The sequence below is a fragment of the Prinia subflava genome, chromosome 2 (genome assembly GCF_021018805.1).
Source record: "Prinia subflava isolate CZ2003 ecotype Zambia chromosome 2, Cam_Psub_1.2, whole genome shotgun sequence".
Classification (NCBI taxonomy): Eukaryota; Metazoa; Chordata; class Aves; order Passeriformes; family Cisticolidae; genus Prinia; species Prinia subflava.
In genome coordinates this window covers 14,395,367-14,417,532 of record NC_086248.1, presented here as the reverse complement: position 1 = coordinate 14,417,532, position 22,166 = coordinate 14,395,367, and the positions used below count along the sequence as shown (strand labels likewise).

At 42.5% G+C, this 22,166-nt stretch overlaps 1 protein-coding gene across 1 annotated transcript; it reads left to right on the top strand.

The window, feature by feature from the left end:
• Positions 1–11,318: 11,318 nt before the first annotated feature.
• Positions 11,319–14,035, top strand: KCNF1 (potassium voltage-gated channel modifier subfamily F member 1). Its single transcript, XM_063391832.1, has 2 exons — positions 11,319–11,719; positions 11,821–14,035. The coding sequence occupies exon 2, from the start codon at positions 12,019–12,021 to the stop codon at positions 13,480–13,482; it is 1,464 nt and encodes a 487-aa protein (XP_063247902.1). The 5' UTR covers positions 11,319–11,719; positions 11,821–12,018; the 3' UTR covers positions 13,483–14,035.
• Positions 14,036–22,166: the final 8,131 nt, after the last annotated feature.

The following is a 22,166-nucleotide window of genomic DNA, read 5'->3' as shown; positions in this document are numbered from 1 at the left end:
CCTTTTATCTTTATTTGTCCCTTTCTCTGGATCCTCTCCAGCCTGTCCACATCCTTTTTTGCAGAGCAGGGACCAAAACTGAACCCAGTGTTCCAGATGTGGCCTGGCAATCACTGAGTAGAGCTGGACAATGACTTCTCTCTCTCTCTGCTGGTGATGCCCCTGTTGACAGCATCCTGTTGGTTTTCTTTGCTGCAGCAGCACAATGCTCACCCTGGAGCTGCTGCCCCTCAGGGCCCCAGGTCCCTTTCCCAGAGCTGCTCCCCACACAGGTGGATCCCAGCTTGTGCTGCACTCCTGGACTTTGCTTTCCCAGGACCTTACACTGCCCTTGTTGAACTCCACAAGGTTCTTGTCAGCCCACTCTTCCAGCCTACACAGCCCTTCCTGCAGGATGTCTCTCCTGTCCTGTCTCTGCTCTTGATTGCTACGCATTCCTGGCTGCTTCTTGCTCATTGCTGGAAATATTTCCCAACTATGTGAAAAAAACCCCAATGATTTATTGGTACCTGTGTGTGTAATTGTTATACTGGTAGATAATAAGTAGAGATAGTGCATATAATTGAAGAAAACCAAGATCATCTTGCAAGAAATTTGTGAGCAGGAAAAAGAGCAAAATTACTGCAATAATATTCTGTATTTAAATTGAGAGAACTCTTTGTAATAACTTTATGATAAACAGAAAGGAATATGACTTCCTCAGTTATTTGAAATATGCAGTGTGTTGTGAAACACTGTCTGGACCAAATTGTGTTTATATTCTGTATTTACAGTCTACAGATTATTTGAAATTATATATTTTGAAATGCTGTTTTGGAAGCTTTTGTTCCATTTAAAAACACACTCACTGCCATCAACAAGTAACCTGAGACAGAGCATCACATTATTAAAATTAACTCACATAATGACTCAGTTTAAGAGAATAATTTTTCTCAATGTGTGTGCAACAATTACATATTTGATAAGTTTGTCAAAAATCACCCATTTTGATGGAAAGTTAAATGTAGTCCAAAACCCAGACAGTGCCATCTTCTTAAAATTCAAATTCGAAAAAAAAAAAAAAAAAAAGGAAAGAGGAATTAACAGCATTATTCCAATTAAGGAATGAATACAGAGGGAATTTAAATATAGTCCACCCTGTTGATCTGAAATGCAGGGGCTTTGGACCATTCTGCTCTGGTTCTGTAGAAAAAATTAGTTTCCAGAAGATGAAATTCAGAGGTTCCCATAAAAATATATTAATGTACAAGATGTATAGACGTGTAATATGTGAGGTACCTCAGTTTTTGTTCTGGCCTTAAAACTGTAACATTTACATACTGTAAACATCAGGTATTAATGCTGCACTGCTGCAGTTATGGACCAGTTGTGGCTGGAGCAGTGAAATGTTTTTTTAATAGAATCCTAATTCCACTTTTCCTTGCATTCATTCTGACAGAAAAAGAATTATGTTCATTGGTGTTTTACAGATTTTTGGCCTCTTTTAAGATCAGAGTCCATGTGTGGTAGGCAGATCAGCTCCATTACTATTTGATGGATGTAAAGAGTGCTTTCACTACACCCATGGGTTCCCCAAAGGTTTTATTAAGGACATTCTTTCCTTTTGAAAAATGTACTCAGGGACAACAATTGAAGATGAATCAGGCTTAATAAGATGAGAAGGGCTACAGAGAAAACAAAGGCAATAGCTAGTGCAAATCTATTTGGAGAAGGTTGACTTTTTCTCATGCCCTTGGGCTATATGTTCAGAAAGTATCCTTTTCTCTCACAAATCCCATCTGTCATTTCCAATTTCTAAGAGAGGTCTGGCAAGGAAATGTGAAGAATCTCATGAGTGTTAGAATTACTGGTGTTGTACAATGGAAATAGAACAGATAATTTTTTCACAGAAGACATTCATGTCAGATAAAGGCAATTCAGTTAAATTGAAAGTTGCCAAAAATGCAATAAAAACACTTAATCAAGGTACATCCTTGTGTTGAAAGAAACTGTTTTCATAATATAAAAATATATTTATATCTGTAGCTAAAATGTTTCATTAAGGTTTGTAATTTCAACTTTTTTTTATTTTGGCCTCGTACTGCACTAGCAGCATTGTATTTATAACATGATATCAGAATGTAATATTTAGTATACAGTGTATAAACATTTTTACAAGGTAAAATTTTAGTGTTTCTAAACTAAAGATTCCAATGTCCTATATTTAGATTTTTTTACACATTGCAGGGAAGTTTTTAAAATGCAGATTAGTTTTTCCTTCTTTCTGCCTCTCAACAGAATGTCAGGGTATCAGAAATTCCTAGAAAATGTTATGTATTTTGTAAAGGTCTAGTTAGTCTTGTCAAGGAAAAAGACTTCAAGAGATGAGTGAAGACCAAGCAGTAAATGTTTGATTATTGAATGAATTGTCACCAGCTCAGAAACACAAGTCTCAAGCAGATTTTGAAGCTGGGGAGCAGGGTTGTGGTGCATTGCAACCCAAGACACCCACCTATGCAGCATCATCATTTAGTTCTTCATACATATACATCAGGAATTTATTGCAAAACATACACAGTACCTGATTTTGCTTTCTGTACACAAGCAGTCTATGGCCAATATGAAAGAAGAACTCAGCCATGTATTGAGTCATGATTGATTATTTAGCATATTCATGGTGCTACTGGTATATCCAGCTCTGTTCTCAAATAAGCCAAAGGCAAAGCCCCCTATCATGGGACATTGACAACTGCTTTTAAAACCCCAACCATAAGTGCAAAACCATTTCCAAATACAGGATAAGGCAATTAATTCCCTTCCTATTTGTACATATAAGATCTGATAATTAAGTATTGTGGCCACATTTATAGGGATGTTTACAACTACCACCTGACCTCATATGTATGGCAGTGCCCATACTTACTGCAAAATAAAGGAAATCTACTTTGAGATTTGAGCTATTTTTGTAAGACTAACTGTGTTCCTATGAGACCAGCTAAATACTGAAGTATTTCTCATGATTGGAATAGTTTTAGATTTGAAGAGCCAGAGCTATTACAGTTTATACTCTGATCTTTAGTGCAGTGCTATTTTCTGTCAGGATAGGAATTTTTACGCTGATTTGTAGGATGTGTCCCAGTGATTTGTGGCCAAGTGTGACTGTGGATGTTCTGACCAGGGAAGTGGTTTCTTTCCCTGGTGGTTCTGTTACTGTGTAGTCTCAATAATATGCACAGAAGCCTAAAGAAAATAGTAGGGAGGACTGAGCAATTAAAACTGGGTATAGAGCACAGAGGAGATGTTTTAATTTAAGGGAAGATTTAACTTCCCTTATCATTTAACTTCCTCTACTGTTGCTGTCATAGGCAGGATCTCCTTTCTCAAGGTCACCACAGAGAAGTCACAGGGTGGTAGAAATCCTCCTGCTGCCAGAAGAGAGGAGCCCCTGCCTGTCCTGTGATTAACCTGTGTTAGTCACAGCAGCAGCTTGCAGTGGAGCTTGGCAAAAGCAATGAAGTCCTCATTACTCATCAGGACAGGACAATTGAAAATGACAGAGAATGGTAATAAAGAAAGGTTTCAGCAGCAGTATTTCCCATTCATCACTGAGCTTCCTTTTGTCTTCTTAGCCCTTTTTTGTTTTGCCCAATGGGACATCTTGGATTCTGTAGTTTCATCTCTGAGGACACTACTAGTGCATACAATGGATAGTGTTGTTCTTATCACACTGTGCAAGCGGGCTCATGACGCTACCCTGAGCAAAAAGTGAATTAGTATGCAAGATGTCAATACAATCTTAAATTAAACAGCACATAGTAATGAAAAGTATTTAATTTAGTAATGTTAAACGAAATCTTAACTGAGCAGAACTGATTATTGTATAAAACAGAATGGATAAAAGGCTTGACTCATCCATTGTCTAGACAAATCGCTTAGAAATATGTGGGTTAGCTTTAGAGCCATTCAGACAATCTAAAAGCTTATTTTTAATTTGTTTGTCAAATGAAAAATGTTTTTTATTTGACTCCTTTGTAAGCTATTAAGAAATATGATGTGTTGCCAAACAGCTTAAGATAAGTAGCAAGAAGGCAAAAGACTTGTCTAGTGGCAGATGACAGGTCCAGAGTAGGGCCAGGAAATAATTTCTGACAGACTGTTTGTCCTCCAGAAAATGTAGTTTTGATTGACTTAAAACTTTTTGTAAATTCCACTCAAATTCAGCAAACACTTCTGCTAAGCAAAGCTAAAGAACACAGGCAAAAAGGGAGATGCTGAAAATAGTTTGTCAAGATAGGGTCACACAGGGGTTTGGACTTTTTTTCAAAGGCAACAAGAGTAAGAACATGGTCCTATCACTTCTGAAAGCAGTGATTCGAACACTGGGGGAAGAGGAAAGCACCTTTGATGTTCTCCTTTCTCTGATCTATAGTGATCAGAGTGTTTACTGATAAAAAATTACTTTCATCACCACAAATTTGCATGCTTTAATGCTTCCTCTCTATGATAGCTCTGAAAGCAGGATGCTGTCCAAGAAACACCACATCCTGCAGTCCCTGACTGCCCTCCTGGCCACAGGCAGGACTGTCACTATCCCAGGAGATGGAGGGAGCAAGTCCAGAGAGCCTCCAAGCTGTGGGAGTCACTGTCACCAAGGGGCTCCAGGGCATCCTGCCACAGCCCTCAGTGCTGCAGGGTTTAATGAAGTCAAATGTCCATGGGATGCCTCCATGGGTAATTGTATAATTGAGAACATGTGAACTCTGCCTCTTCTTCTGCCTACACACCTTCCTCTCCTTCCTCTTTTACCACTCATTGAAAGAAGGAAAATTATAGCTGTATTTACAAGAGCCTCTGAGAATTGCAGGCTTTGCTGAAGCCTGTGTTTTTCTCTCTGCTGCCATGTTTCCTAGAATCAATGAAAGTATTTTATTTTTTATTTCTGTTTCAACACACTGATGAAATGTTTTCTGGGTTTTTTTCCAATAGGTTTTTTTAATAGTCTTTTCACTCTAGGAAATATTACATGTACATTCTTCTGTTTTCAACACATGTGTAGGAGTACTTTTGACCATATTTACTATGAATTATTTGATTATATTCCTCATTATGATTGGACACAATAAAATATTAGTTTATGTAAAAATAACTTCTACTTTTAAATGGTATGCATTGAATTGCTACGCATGCTCCTCTTACGAAGCATTAGGAGTGATAACTTGTACAGAGCACTACTAATCACCATTCAAATTCCAAGCACAGTAGAGGGCTGCAGTGTTGAATTTTTAAAAGAAAACACATAAACCCACATTAAAAATCACTGCTCCGTCGGTCTTGGATCTGTCTTTGTGTCTTGGCTGCCAAAACTTAGGGGACAGTCTGCCCATTGCACCTCCCATTCTTCTGCCACTCTCTTGGTCTTTTCTTCAAGTCAGTTATGGTAATGACACCATTTGGAAGTGATGGGAATATTCACCTTTGGGAAGGCCAGGCCCATCATGTCACCAGAGCCACCAGCAAGACCCCCTTACAGTCCCATTACATTTATTTGCTTACTTACCCCAGTACCATTTACATTTCTCTGCTGGGCCTCCCACATCCAGGCTGGCTCCAGGGAAGCTGCCAGGCAGCAGCACCAGCATGTCGTGGGTCCTGCAGGAGATTATTTACAGCCAATAAGAGTCAACAGTGGGAGTACAAAGGCAGACAGAGCTGGGAAATACCAAAGTTGAGATCACCCATGCAAACTGTGTTGAATCACCTTGCACCTATTTGCTATGATACAGGCCCTAATTACATGTGCACATGCAAATTTTTGGACCATGGCCATACTCAACGTATATGCAATTAATAATTTTTAAGTCATTGTCTCTGCAACTGTAAGTCTTTTCACCTCGTTTTTTGTTTTTCTTTGTACATTCAATGACATTCAAAGCTTTTGATAGCAGTGTTGAAGAGCAAGAAACAGAATTCCAGTGCTTCCTCAAGACACAGTGATGCTGTAAACAAGCCAAGGTTTTTAAATCTTTTACAGCATCTCCAGCTCCCATCCTATTCATGGCTCACTGATACGCTTAATTTGAACCCATCTGTTAGCTGCTTAAAGTGAAGGTTGCATTTATTTATTTAAAATCATTTACATTAAATCAGAGATCTGGCTGTTCTCCTGAGTGGCCATTTAAGGCAGGTCTAATTGTACAGGAAAATAGACCCATTAATGTCAAATGGGAAGCAAGGCCAATTGAAATTTGCAGCAAGCTATTACCAGCCCTTTATTAAGGTATTAATTAAAAGATCTGATACAATAAACTAACTATATAAATTTTGAACCTGAAAAGAAGAACGAAGTAGCTAAGAGGGGGAAATAAACAGGGAAAAAACTACTTTGAAATAATAATCTTGGAGAAATATGTAAATATACTGGAAACATAGACACCAGATTTGAAGGTGAATGTATCTGTTATGGTCCAGATATCCATCTCAGTTCAGACATTTCATAATCTCTTTTTCTTAATATATCAATCTGAAGGAAGTCTAATATATTGAGAAACATCATACAAAGCACAGAGATGTATTAAAGAAAGTAGACAGTCTGTTTCTCTAGCTTTACAGGGACCTTTCTTTTACCATATCAAGGGATTTAAAAGACTCATCATTTCTCTAGCTAGAAATAGCAGCAGTGGGCAATGGACATGTTTCATGCTGAAGCTCAGATTCACTCCAGTAGCTCATGGCTACACATACAAGACACACATCAGTGCTGGGACCATGAGCTGCTGCCTCTGCATCAGAAGGGTTTCCTGCAGACAGTCAGTGCCCACAGCACTCCTCTCCCACAGGCCCTGGTGTTACAGTCCATGACATCAAGCCATGCCCTGTTGCCCTTCGGGTACGCTGGGGAGGTGCATGAGGTCAGTGCTGGTGCTATGGCAGTGCCACCACACCCATGGTGGGAACCACAGTGCCCAGGGGGAGGCAATCCATGAGTTCTTGATCTGTCAGAACAGCTGACTTTATTGTAGAGTATGTTATAAGGATAGAAGAATGTGTGATTTGAAAACAGATTTGAAATATTGAGCTATAAAGAATAAACCAGCATGTTGCAGTGGCTGGATTAATTTGCCAAAGAGGGTGTGCTGGATCTTCCAGTGTGATATTGCTGCACTAACCAGTGGAGTCCTCCTTAGATCTGGAAACCCTAAAGGGTTCTTACAGCAACGTCTTTCCTGAATCTCTTACTAAACCTGACTGTGGTAAAGTAGTCAGAATAGCTGCCGCGGATGACTTGTTCTTTCTGAAGCCCAGAATGACATCATTCATTGTTTCCCTTCTTTCCAGGTTATCTGCTTCCCATCTCTTGTGATTGGCATGAAGAAATTATATGGTGCTTTTTCCATACAGAACCTTGTACTGTCAGCTGAAGAAACGGTGTCCATGCAACTGGGCATAATAACTGAAAACTTTATCCCCACAATACCCCAAGGAAGGGAGGGAGAATAAGATATTTCCATTCCCCATCCTCCTTTAGGTCCCTGATTGACTTTTCTACAGTACATTGTGATGATATAACCTTGTCTTGAGTGGCTCTCCATAGTCTGCATCTAGTTGAAAATGAGTGGTGAAATAAGTGGTGTGTTAGATGCTGAGATCTCTTGCTGGATCTATCACAGGTCCAGTGTCATTTAAAAGTCAAATATGACACAACAGAAGTGTGTGAGAGGGTTATACTGAGTATAAGGAGATTTACATGTGCCCAAGGGTGTCTCTGGGCACTGAGGCAAACTGACAACAGGTCTCCTGCACTTTTAAGGAGTCCTTTTAATCTGGTGCTGCCTGCAGATGCTCTGTTGGGAATGGTCTCTGATGGTCACATGATGTCTAAAAATGTCCATGTTAGCTGGTCAGCACAGGCTGGATCTGTGCCTGACATGCTTTAGCTGTTTCTTACTTGGACAGTCATAGTCAGGTCCCTAAACTTTCTTGAGCTTGCCCATGATTTTGGGAGAAAGAAGAGGTCAGATTAGTCAGGCACTGCAGGCAGGGCTGTGCTCAGGAGCTGGCTGCATCACAGCCTGCTTGCAGAGAGGTTGTCCAAGTCCTGCTTCTTTATTAGGTACCCTTCTTTAAGTGGAATCCAATCTTATCTCCCCAGGGGTGGCTCCTAACCCATTCACAGTCCTTCATGTACCACTACTGCTCCCAGCTCCGTGGGGAGAAGTCCGTGCATCTGGCAGGAGGACAGAGGTGCTGGCTGGGATTCAGGACAGTGGTATGAGCTGGACTAGTGCTGAAGAGGAGCAATCTCTCTTCCCAGACTGGCACAAAGCCACTCAGGGGTAAATGTCCTTTTAAAAAAGTGATCAACAAGGGAGCCAAACCTTGAACGTCAGCATCCCCTGGGGATCGCTGTTACTGCAGGTCCCTGTGCTGCACCGTGGCTGCTCTGGGCGCTCACGTCCCCCATAAGCAGCCAGTGGCACCGGGGAGGCACCTGGAGCTGCACCTACACTCTGTGGACCGAACCCTGCTGGGGTGCAAGCCCCACCCCGGGACACGCCGGGCATCCCTGCTGGGGCGGGGCTGCCTTTGGTGGGGTCACCCAGGAGCCCAGGAGCCCAGGAGCCAGGAGCCCAGGAGCCCAGGAGCCCAGGAGCCAGGAGCCCAGGAGCCCAGGAGCCCAGGAGCCCAGGAGCCCAGGAGCCCAGGAGCCCAGGAGCCCAGGAGCCCAGGAGCCAGGAGCCAGGAGCCCAGGAGCCCAGGAGCCCAGGAGCCAGGAGCCCTCCTCTCGGGCTGCAGGGCTGGGTGTCCGGCTGGGCCTCCTCCTCCTGCTGTGCCTGAGGGAGTCTGTCTGAACCACCGCCAAAACTTAGCACAACTGTCAGCTCTAATCCATGTGTTGTTCTCTGAGCCAAAGAACCAACACAGAAAAAAACCTCTCCGTGTTTCTTGTTGGGTCTGTAGGAATTCAATTCCCAGCACATATCGCTTCCAGCAGACACAGTACAGCTTGACCTGTTCTCACAGACAACAGAAGTTGAATTTAGGAGCCCTAATAATTGCAGCAATCTGGTCGTAAATGAATTACAGGGTAACAATTATCTACTGAAATTGTTAGATTAGAAAAGCTATTGAAATTTTTAGATTAGAGAAGCTTTCTTTTTATGGATGAAAAATTAATTAGTGAAATAAATTATTTGCTGCAAATTATTCCTTCTGCTCCTGTTGTTTGCTGATCTGTGATACATCTGATACAAAACATTCATCAAGCAAGCCTGTGTCATGCTTTTCAGCAACAAAAACAAGGATTTAATTCATTGTGACTTCCCTGACCGTTCTTTGGATCATTTACATTTGCCCAAGTGGATTTAAAATGCTACCAGATCTCTAACATTTCACAGGCACTGAAAGGTGTAAAGAACTCTGAAAAGGTGCAAGACGAGGGAGAATAAAGCACAAGGATTTTAGCAGCCACACTAAGTAAAGTCTTTATAAGGACTGATCTGGCATTTCAAAAATAGTTTCTTCTCAACCTTTTGAGAATGTGGTGAGATTTATCATCTGAAAGGAGCTGATTTCACCTTTCAAACAGAACAATGTCCTGTGTGCCTTTTTGTAGGTATTTGTTCTGTAAAATGGACAGGGGAGGGGAAGGGCGGGGAGAAAAACCTTTTTGGACACAAAGGTTTCTGTGTTGATTATGTTGGACCCTGCACTGATTTCTTATCATTATCTAGAGAAAAACCAAAAGGTCACTGGCATGAACTGTTGATCAGAGAAAGTAGGATCTGAGATGGTTAAATCTGAGGATTTAAATCTACAGAATGTTTCCCTATGCTCATGCAAAATTTGCGTGACAAAATTTGAAGCCTAACTTTTCCAGATCTTGATTTTGTTTTGCAAAATTGGATAAGTAATCCCATCTGCATTTTCGCCTGTACAAGCATGCTACTACTATTGGCATCTTAAAATTTCTTTTGCTAGAATCAAGTTAGTTAGTAAGCAGGAAAGACACAGGTAGGTAATTATTTATTGATGAACCCAAAAAACTGAGGGTTTTTCCAGGTCTCCAAAATATTTCCTTTGTCACAAGAAGCTTGCAAGTCTCAGTAAATTTATATGTGCCTGGAAAAAATTCAAGGGGCTTCTTGTATTATACCCAAACGATGCAGCACACTCAGGAGCACATGAAGGTGACAGTGGCCTCCAGAGATTCACAGTGTGAGTCAGGTGTAGACCAATACATATTACTCTCTTTCTGGGACCTGATATTCCTTTTTCCTGGGTATGTGATGCTATGAGCACACTCCAAGTCAAGATGAGGTCTGGTGCACCTCTTATTAATCATCCACAAGCTTCTGAGACAGTGCAGCAGGAACAGTGTCCTCACCAGGGTCCCCTCACTGTGTGACACCAGCAGGAGGACAGCAGGATCACAGATCTCACCTTTCTCCCAGGATGGACACAAGCTTGGAGAAGCAAAGAGTCAGCTGGATTTGCCCCTCTCTATTCCCCTCTACCAAGAAGCTTTTCAGAAGCCTGTAAACTGGAACAGATCATAACCTGCTGGTACAGATCATTCTGCTGTGGCCAGAAACAGTTAACTTAGGAACTGTAGGTTTTCCTGGGCCTCCTAAAATGAACTGTAAAGTCAGATTGAATAATTTAAGAGCAGGGTGGTAGGTTTTCTGCATGTAGAGGGAAAATGTTCCTCAAATCCTGGAATTCAGAGAAAACAAAGTTAAAAGGAAATTCTTATTATTCTACTTTTAAAGATCTGGATGTAGTACAAAACACTGCTTCTGGTAAGTAGCAGTAACTGAGAAATCACCATAGATGTAAATTACTCAAACTCTCCTCAGGCTCAGCTGACAGCAAGTCACAGAAATGTGGCTAAAACTGAGGACCCAGAGCTTTGGGAAACGTGCACAGAGTACAGGGGAGGTTTTGCTCCAGATCTGCAACAGAAACTTTATGGTCTCTCTTTCTTTCTCAAAGACACCAGTACAAATCCAGATTAACTCAATATCCTGACACAGCATAGAGATGCTCTAGAGTTGCTCCAGCCCCACTGAGAGCAAGATTTATGCCATACATTTATTCCCAAAACACAGTATTGCTTCTTCTAGTTTCTGCCTGGAGAAAATATATGTGTGTCTCTCTGCTGCTCTGAATGACTTTATACACTGTTAAGCTTTGCATGTGATGAAAAAAAAATGTTTTAAAAACTCCTTAAAGTTCCTGGCAGTATAGAAACGCATCATTGTACCACTGGGCAGGCATATAAATAGCTGAGAAGTGCTTTCTGTGCATCTGGTGCTTTGCTGTGTTTCACCAGGAGAGGGTAGAGTTTGGAAAGGACTCCTGGCAGCCTAGGCTCCCTATTGCGCTGGGAAACAGCGAAGGGAAAACAAGCACAAGTTTCTCCTCCGCCTGTTTGCACCGACTGACTATGTGCGAGAGTCAGCAGATGAACTCTGGAAGACCTTAAAGTAAACAGAAAACGGAAAGAGAAACAAAATTCAGCAGCAGCTTTCTAGGGAAGTCTGTGGAAGCGAAGGGAGCAGCCGCGGCGGTCCCCGCGGGCTCACCCTGCCGACTCTGTCTCTGAGAACTGTCACTCACTGCACGTTGGTTAATCAGAGCCCGGGATTTATTTCTCTGCCGTGACTTCCAAGCTGTGAATAGATATGACTTTTAGAGAGAGCATGGGACCTGAAAAGACTCTCGAGCACTGAACAGAGTGGTGAGTTTTATTAAATGGTTTCTTCTCTTTCCAGTCTGCTGGAGCTTTCTAATACCCTGCTTGCAGGCACGGCAGCCCGATGACTTGTCTTTTCCCTGCAGCTTGTTGCATTCTTCACCAGGCTTTCCCGACCGCAGGTTTCTGTCAGTAACCTTTCCCATCAAGACTCCAGGTCAGTTTGGTGACATTTGTAACAGGGCTGGTTCAGTGCTGATTTGCTTTCATGAGAGATTAAAACCACAAAGCTGTGAAACCAAACAACGGGCTAAAAATCAACCAAAATCCAATACAATTATAAAATGGCAGGTGACTCTAGTTTTCCAGATGTGGACACTGATGGGTCAGAAAAAAGTGAAGAAATGGAGATTGTGGTCAATGTCGGTGGGGTAAGGCAGGTGTTCTACGGAGATAACCTGAATCAGTACCCAGAAACACGGCTGGCAGAGCTGGTCAATTGTTTGTCGGGGGGATACGATAGCATATTCTCCCTCTGTGATGACTATGATCCTGCAAAGAGAGAGTTTTACTTTGACAGAGACCCAGATGCTTTCAAATGCATTATTGACGTGTACTACTTTGGGGAAATTCACATGAAGAAAGGAATATGCCCCATATGTTTCAAGAATGAAATGGAATTTTGGAAAGTGGATCTGAAATTTTTGGATGACTGCTGCAAAGCTCACCTAAGTGAAAAAAAGGAGGAACTGGAAGAAATCGCCCGAAGGGTGCAACTCATTCTGGATGACTTGGGAGTAGATGCCTCAGAAAGTCGCTGGAAAAGGTGCCAAAAATGCATCTGGAAATTTCTGGAGAAGCCAGAATCATCCTATCCAGCTAGAGTGATTGCTGTACTGTCTTTTCTGTTTATTTTGATCTCCTCTGTTGTGATGTGTGTGGGGACCATCCCAGACTTGCAGGTGGTGGATGCAGAGGGGAACCGTATGGAGCACCCGACCCTGGACAGCATCGAGACCGCCTGCATAGGCTGGTTTACCATGGAGTACGTGCTGAGGCTGATCTCCTCTCCCAACAAACTCCACTTTGCCCTTTCTTTCATGAACATTGTTGATGTGCTAGCAATACTTCCTTTCTACATCAGCCTGACCTTGACCCACTTGGGAGCCAAGCTGATGGAGCTGAGCAATGTCCAGCAGGCCGTCCAGGCACTGCGCATCATGAGGATCGCAAGGATTTTCAAGCTTGCACGGCATTCCTCAGGGCTCCAGACCCTAACCTATGCCCTGAAACGCAGCTTCAAGGAGCTTGGGCTGCTCCTCATGTACTTAGCTGTTGGAATCTTTGTCTTTTCTGCCCTAGGTTATACCATGGAACAAAGTCACCCCGAAACTTTATTTAAAAGCATCCCTCAGTCATTTTGGTGGGCAATAATTACCATGACCACAGTTGGATATGGAGACATTTACCCCAAAACAACACTAGGAAAACTGAATGCTGCCATCAGTTTTCTTTGTGGAGTGATAGCGATCGCCCTCCCCATCCATCCCATCATTAACAACTTTGTCAGGTATTACAACAAACAGAGGGTTTTAGAAACAGCTGCCAAACATGAATTGGAGCTGATGGAACTAAACTCTGCTGAGGGGAAAGCCGCAGGCTCCAGAAGTGAACTAGAGGATCTTTCAAGGGAAGGCAAAGATGATCCTTTTTATAGCAGCCGGATAAAAGTCTCCCACAGTGACACCTTTATTCATCTCCTGTCAGAAGAGAAAAACTATAGGACCAGGCTTCAAAGCTGCAAATAAACTGTGAGCTGTTGTCAGCGCTAAGCTACAGATCGGGACAACCTGACAATCAGCTACGGAAGGGACTCGCAGAGCTGTCAGAGTTGGGAGGGAGCACTGCTTTGCTTTTCCAACATGAATATAAATTAACCCCATGGCTTCTCCATCAACAGTTGGCAAGATTTTACCATTATTAACCCAAAATAAAATAGTAGGACTCCACTGAGATCAGACTGCTTGTACTGAGTGTGTTCTGACAAAAAACATTTGTAACCATTTCGGAGACTGAAAAGTCCTTCCTGATCCGTAAATGTTCAATGACCCCAATGTGCAACATTGCCACATCAGAACTTTGTACCTGTGACAATAAAGAGCAGCATCACACAGATTGCATCTTCCAGACTCTCTTCAATGCCTTTGCAGCTAGGGGAACTGCTCCTTAAAGAAATTAAAGCAGCCTCTCACTTGTATTAGATTCAGGCTTACAGCAAAATGCTACAAGCAGTTTGAGACTAGAGATACTGAAAGTGTCAGCATATACTGTGTTCAGAATATTAGAGTGAATAAATGGCTTCTTTTTTGTAAAATGTACTTTGGGGTCAATTTTTTGGTTAGGTTTCTGTTCCTCTTTCCAGAAAAAGTGTAATTTTCAATGGGACATGAAACTATTTTGAGAAGAGATGTCAAATAGAATCAATGTATTTTAAGGGGAAAATTTAAAAATATTTGTTCTAGCTATTAATTACAGCATGGTTTATATATGCAGGGATCTTTCAGGAAGGATTTATAATTAAGTAGCTTTTTTAAACTGTAGGTTAAATCATGGTATCTCTAACTCTCTACTAAATCAAGGGAAGTTTATAAGGAAGTTAAATTGAGTACTTCTAAATAAGAAACTTTAACTCTTTGAAAGCAAGTGCACAGTAAGTTTCAGTAAAAATAGTATAGTCTCCAACTGATATATGGTAAAAATAACTAGCTGAACAAACAGTTATTTTTTTAAATAACATATTCCTGGTTATTTTTTAAAATAACATATCCTTCACCTACAATAACTACATGACTTTGTAAATGTTAGTTTACAGAACTAATAGGCACTAATCATTATCTTCTTCATTAATTAATATACTAATTAATCAACACCAGTGTGTAGGTACTATCCTTTCCAAAAGCAAATGCCATCTACATAAGTCTAAATTTGGTTGGTGTAAAACTCTGTGTGTAATAGGTCTGGTGTGTACCAGAGAAATCCATTGAAACTAGAAGCTATGTTAGCTTGGAGGGAAGGGGAGTACTGGCACACAGATATATTTACATACATTAGAAGTAGGATCTCAAATGTTTAAAGGGCTAGAGTAGCTGTCTCTGTTTGTTCCCTTTTGTGCTGAGCAGCCCCTTGCCCAGGTGAAAGGCAGCAACATCAACCATGACCCATCCCTGGGCACCTCATGCCCAAGGTCTCCCTTCAGGTCTTTGGGACTTTTTTCCTGGGATGTGGGGAAGCAGTGGGCCTGTGGCTTCCACCCCACAGGAGCAGTGACTGGAGGGGCACAGAGCTGAGGGATGGGCTCTGTGTTCTTTTCTGGCACCTTGCTTGTCCCTGTTTCCTGGCAGAGTGGTCTGTGTCTGCTGGTGGGGAGCCCTGTCCTGCTGGGAGCAGTGGTAGCATGTAGGGGCTGGGCAGGTGTGCAGTGAAGGTCAGCTACTCCTCAGGAACACCACCCACCCTGTAACTCTCCTAGCCTGGAAATCAGCTCCTGCTTCCCTAGATTGAATGCCTTTCCCAACATTACCCCTCACATCTCAAATGCTCATCTCCAGGGACACTTGGTATCCCCATGCCCCACCCCTGACCTAATGGTGCCTGACCTAATGTCCCTTTCCCCAACATGTTACTGTGTCCTTCCTTACATACCTCCATCAAGTAAGATAATTCAAACAGTGTCTAACCATTTCTATACCTGAATCCTTCCCCCAACCTTTGTCCCGAATTCCCTCCTGCCTCAGACCAAGAGCCGCTCTAAGTACGTCCTCAGCCCTCCACCCCATCCTGCTCTCCCCATCCCAGCTCTTAGCCTCCAGAACTGCTCTCTCACTCTGTCTCCTCTGCTGCTCCTTGCTCGCCAACAGCCTCAGCTCCTCTCCCTGGCTGCCTGGCCAGGACCATAGCTGGCTCTCTTCTAAGGGACAGGATCATGTCCCTTGCACTGCTCAAGTCTTGAAGGTTGCAAGTATGGGATGCAAACCAGCAAATACTGACTAGGCTGGGATGCTGAGGGTGGGAGAAGAGGGAAACTAACGAGGCTGTGTGAGTCCAGCCTTATCTATAGCAGGAATATTAAATGCTCCTGACTTCCTTTGTGACATGCAGAGGGTAGCTGAGAGTGAATTAAGTTAGCAAAAACATTTTCCTGAATGAGGAAAGCACTGTGTTAATACTAAGTAATATGGTTTAGCACTGCAAGTACTAAATCCTCACTGCTGTGCTTTGTGATTTATTTAACCTGACATTAAATAAAAAATAAGCCTCTTTTATCAGAAATAAGTTTATGGGCTAATTTCTCCAATGAGTTATGCCTTTGGGCATAACTCATTATGCTCTGCCTATGCTCTGTCAATGTGGAAAGAGTTTTGAGACAACCTTGGTGCTGCTCTAGCCCAGACAGGTCTCAGTGTGTCTTGCTGCTCTAGGGACCTTATTTGTTGGATTTGTTGCTATAAGTTATGTGCTGATAAGTTATAATGTGCTGTGTGTGTGGGCAGGATGGGTTCCTGCCTATCTCCCTTGCTCATAGTGTGGAAACCCTGCAGGAGCAGGGGGAGACATGGGCAGTGGTGGAAGGACAGGGCAGGCTGGCAGCACATGGTGAGACTGGAGAGGAGCAGGGGGTCTTGAAAACATAATCCTGAAGGTGCAAAACAAGGCTTTCTGGGTCCCTGGGGAGACACCTCCTGCAGATCACAAAACTACTGCAAACCACTGGCTTTGAAATCAGGGCTGGACAGAAGGCTCTGCTCCTTATAGAATGGAGTGATCCAGGGGTTCTTTGTTTTTTGTTATTTTAGTATTCCACACAATTCAGTAGAGCTGATTTTCCTTTATTATGAAGTAATCTAAAAAAAGAAAAGGATTCAAAAATCTGGAAGTCTTGGAGGTGTGAGGGGAAGGTTAGAGCAGCCCTTTCTCAGAGAGTAAGCAACACAATCCAAAGGCTCTGGCATCCCCATTCTTTGACATAGAACTTTCTCAAGTCCAAAGCTGGGACAAGCTCTGAAGTCTTTCCAAAGGGGAAACTGCCCCATGCTTGTTGCAGGTTTCATTTCTGCGCCCTGGGTGAAGTGGGCACACGCTGCACCACTCAACCTGGCAGTGCTTTCCCCACATCCAGCTCTTCCCAAGCACCTTGTGGGCACTTTGGCCGACTCTATGCAATTAAATTAATGAATGCAAGGCACTCCAAGTGAGAGCATCTCCAGACACATATGGGAAATTCTGCAGCACAACTGTCTCCCAGAGGAGCCCTGTCCCTAGTGTTTAATACCCTTCACCTTGGAACCAGGACGGGGATAGCCAGAATACATCCAAGTGCAGAAAAATCTGAATAAACCACCTGGATCTCTCCTTCCTCTTGCAGCACAAGGACTCCACTTTGGACTCACAGGTGTATGAAGGTAAGGAGTCACTGTTTCCATAGGAAATTGGGAATCTGGGAAAAAAAATGTAGTACTTGTCTAGTACATTGACCAGAATGATGGAGAACAAAACAGAGCTACTATAATTTTAGCTGATATCTCTTTTCATACAGAAGTTCCTCAGTTCACCATGCAAGAAATTTCAGAACACAGTGAGCAGAGCAAACTGTCCTCTGGAGAAGTTATCCTGTGGGACATCTGCCCTAGCAGCCAGCCCAGGCTATTTCTAGAAAACCTTGAATCTTTAAAACAGCCTGTAATATACAGAGTTAAAACTTGAAGTGAAAAACTTTTAGTTCCTGAATAACACCAGTCACAGCTGTAAATTCAGGATTAATCCAGGTTTGACATCAAATAGCTGCCAGCAGAATCTGATTCAATATCCTTAATTTAATAACACACCCAATGGTAGATTGGTGACGATTGCTAAACTGTAGATAAAATGAAGCCTGTTTCTAGCTTCCTGGACACCATAAACAATAGAACTTAATAGAGTGGAAATTGCTTCTAGAAGTGTGGGAGACGGCTGCAGAATTTAGTGACACACAGCATTAGTCTGAGGGAAGTGATAGGGGTTTGACAGGTCAGCCCACACCTTCACTCTGGAGACAGGCTCAGGTTCAGGCACAAACAGCCAACAGCAGCTGGGGTTTCATTGCTGGACTGACATGTATATATGATTTAAAGAGACTTAAAAAAGCAATAAAATGATGGGAAATAGTAGAACACCCCTGTTTTCTGCTGTCATGCATGTGGGAGAGGCTCTCAGTCCTGCAGGTGTGTCAGTGTCACACAAGGTGAATTGAAATGGTCTGTGTGGTCTGTGCATGGGTCCAGGGGAATGTGAGCATGTGGAGGCAGAGCCAGCTCCCATCAGTGGAAGGGCTGAGGACCAGGCATCATGGCCCATCTGTCCCTCACTGTGCCAAGGGCGCTCATTACTTTTGACAGTGATACTATTTCACTAACACTTCGGTCAGATTTTTTTTTGCCTAAAGTACTACTTGAATGTAGCTGATAAAAATGCTAAAGAGGAGAAACCAAGATTGTTTTCAGTCTCAAGTATTCCTATATAAGGATTTTTCAAATAAATATCCAAAATGCTCACCTGAGACTGGATAAAAGAATCACAAATAGGTGTTTGTTGAAACAGAACATTCAAATATCCATAAAAAGGAAAGATTAAGGAATAGAAATTAACAATTAAGTATACTGGAAGACACAAATTTACTGAGATTAACTCAGTTGGTTAGAGCAGGGTGTAAATAATGCCAAGGTTGTGGGTTTGATCTTCATATGGGCCTTTCACTTAATAGTTGGGATTGATCATCCTTGTGGGTCCCTTCCCACTCAGAACATCCTGTGATTCTGTGAAAAATCCTCATAACCCTCTTCCAACCGCATCTTCATTGCCAGATATGCTCAAACAAATGGAACAGAGTCCCTTGAGAATTATGCTAGGCAGAATGACTTCCTCCCTCCTCCCTTTCAATGCAGCCCTCAGTTCTATATCCACCAGAAAACCTTACAATTCCTTACTTACACAGGTAGAGCAGTTACTGGGCATATGCAAAGGAGAATGCCCCTATCACCCACCCAGGTTTCTGAGGAACCAGCTCCCTCTCCATTCATCTGTTTTTACCTAGGCTGTCCATTTGGAAATATCAGTGCTTCCTTCCACACCAACTTTCACAAGACACTTTCCTTTGAGACAGATGTGGGTAATAAGTTCTGCACCGTCTGGCACAAACCAAACCTCACTGGGAGTTGCAGGAACATAACACTAGTGTGCAAGTAAGCTGAGGACATTGTATCTTAAATACACTTGTTTCAGCCGTAGATATCTCACTAAAACCAAAATTGGTTTCTCTTCCTGCAATGAACCGTATTAGGCTTGAATTCAGTGGGAGCTTTCCCTGCCTTAGGAATTTTATAGAGAACGATGGAGCCGAGTGAGCCAGGCTAATGTACAAGGCAAGCTTGTGAAAATTGCTGAGAGGAAAATAAAAATGATAGAAAGGTCTGAGAGTTCCAGAAGAAGCTGTGCCATTTAATTGTTTCTTTTCTTCTTGCTTTCATATGTAGGTGAGAAAGCTGCTAGTCTTTTTTTGTCTTCCCTTGTAAAGGTAACCTTGAATATTTTTTTAACATACTGACTGTCAAGTACTGCTAAATCATCCTGGTCAGTTAAAGATATATAATAGAAGCAGAAAGGAAGGGAAATCTTTAGAGGAGTCTAAGCAGACAAGTTTCTTTAAAAATAAAATCTCCAACTGGAAAGAAAGACTGAATGTTAGCCTGTATATTCCTACAAAAATCCTCTTATTTTCAGTGCATCACTTTACTGATTTCATTGATAATAATGCACACAAATGCTGACCCCTCTGCTTTGGGTTTTAAGTACAGCATGCTCTGATTCTCTATTGTATAAGGAAGTAACCTGCACACTCCACAACAGTGAAATGTCTTAAAAATGGAAATTATCTATATTCAGTAGAGCCTGTGCTAGAGTTCACGGGTTCTGTGTTAGGTCTCAAAGCTGTGGAAAGTCAGGTGAGCAGTCACTGGATGAAGGTAGCAAATTGCTTGGCACTGAAAAGGGAAGTTTTAGTAAACCTTCTGCCAGCCTCAGACTGTTTTACTGTGCAGGAAAGTGTAGCTTCAATTACTGTAAGAGCATTACAGGGAAATTCTTTATCAATGTGATGCACTCCACTGATCCCAGAAAATGTTCCCACTGCATTACTGTTATCAGCTTTACAAAGTCAATGTTTTCCAGGCTTACCAGCATAGTAAATAATGGCTATTTTACACAACATCCAGAATTTGAAGTAGTTGTAGCTAGCTACTGGTCTCTGTTGACTTTTTTTTATTATTACTTTTGCAGCAAAAATGATACACCACAAATGTTCTTTTCCATATTCACAAAAATGATGTACTCATTGCCTTATTGATTTTAACAGCTCATATCTCTGAAGTTTCAGCTTGTCCAATGTCACCCAGTAAGGAATTAACCCTTCTGACTTAGTCTATACCAGATTAACCACCGTGAAATGCTACATGCCATTTTGGTTTCTTCCCTTGTTCCATCAAGGTTACTCCACAATCAGCCAGCTCTTCTCACTGGTATGTTTTTATTTTCATTCACCCTCATTTCTCATACCTTAATTTCAATCTATTACACTTCAATGCTTTGTTTCAGAAAATGGAAATGGTTCATCTGTCTTGATGCCCACGCCCATGATGAATTTGTCAAATGGTTCATGGTCCCAATGAGTGCAGCTCTCTGAATGGTGTCAGTTCAGTGGGGCAGGCTTAGAACATGTCCAGGAGAGAAAACAAACTGGCTTGAAACTTCATTTGGACAGGTTGTCCCCTCATACCCCAAACCCTGCATCAGAAGAAAACTCCCTTTTATACATGGAACTCTCAGAAGATGTGAGGCCTATATGCAGCAGCCCTGTCTCAGTGCTCAGCCCTGGCTGAACATTTCTGCACACGTTTAAATTCCCCTCTCTTTGAGAGGACTGAAACACAGCATTTGGCTGGAAAGAGATTGCTTTAAACGTGCACTTACGTGCTTTGCTGATCAGAATGTGCTCGTGTCAAACCTTACATGGCAAAAAAATGGATGTTTCTGAACTGTATCCAAGCAGGCACCAGCAATTTTCTGCGCACGGCCACCAATCAGGCATCAACACAATGGGACCTTGATTGGTCCTTACAGGAGCTGCCGCAATACAAATGAGAATTATTTCCTGCTCATGAATAACAGATAAAGTGTCATCCTCCTGCTTAAGAAGTGAAATATCTAGAAGACAGCCTGACCTTTGCCCTCCCCCTTACTCACTTTGTAGAAACATTATTAATTACAAGTCTGTTTTTGAACAATAAAAAACCCAAAAAGACACCCTAATTCCATCACTGGTTAGTGGGCAAAACTCAAGCAGAGAGGAGATAAAACATTGTTCCCTGGGTTTTTGCTTGCCAATGGCCACTGGCCAGCTGGACACCACTTGCTTGTTTGCAAAGGAACAAATCACACCCTTGTCTGCCAGCAGGTCCTTCTATTTCTATTCGTTGTCACAGTAATAAATCAATTGTTGCTGCAAAACACAGCTCCTCTCCAACTCGTGGGGAATCTGCAAACTCTCTGCAGCCCAAATGTCAACCAATTGCTGGCTGGGCTTTCAGACTGGAGTGGTTATTGTTTGCCAGTTCCTTATTTACATTGGAACAGTAAATTCCATTCGCAGAAGCCTTTACCATTTAGGCTCGTTTGCCTTAGAAACAAATTAATTGCTGCCGTACAACATCATCCCTGCTGTGACTCACACAGGGCACCTTTGCACTGCCTTGGCTGGAGGAGTGAGCCTCAGCTGCCAGCTGGACTTCATCCTTGCACACTGGAGCTGGTATTGTCCTGCTCATGCTGGGGCTCCTACTGTCACAGCTGTTCACATGAGACCTGAGCTCTCAGAGGTGCATTAATGTGAGCTCTCCCATAGCTGATGCAACTCATCTGCACAAAGTGACTGCACAACGTTTCTGAGTTGGGAAAGAGGTTTAAAGAAGCTATAAAGACCTTCAAGGAGCATCTGAGGGCTGACTGGGGAGGGTGCATGCAGGCTTGGCTCAGAGCAGAGCTTGGCTCAGCCAACCAAGAGTGGTCAGGAGAGGCATCCAAGGCTCTCCTCTTCCCTCCACTCACCTGACTGCCCACCAAGCATTGGTTGGCAGTGAGCAGGTGGGTGGCAAAGGATGGTTGTGTCTGACAGTCCCTCAAAAGAGGTCTGTCCCTTCCTACTCCCCATACAGAAAACACTATTGCCTAAAATTCCACAAGGCTCCAAGTACAAGAGATATTATAAGAGGTAGGTAGAGCAGCCTAGGAGACTCAACATTTTTCCCTCAGCTAAACCTTAGGGATCTCACAGGGGTTTTTTTGGAGGGGAACACTTTTTTAATCACAGGTTTGTAGATAGTCCCAGTGTAATAATGTTCAGGTCCTT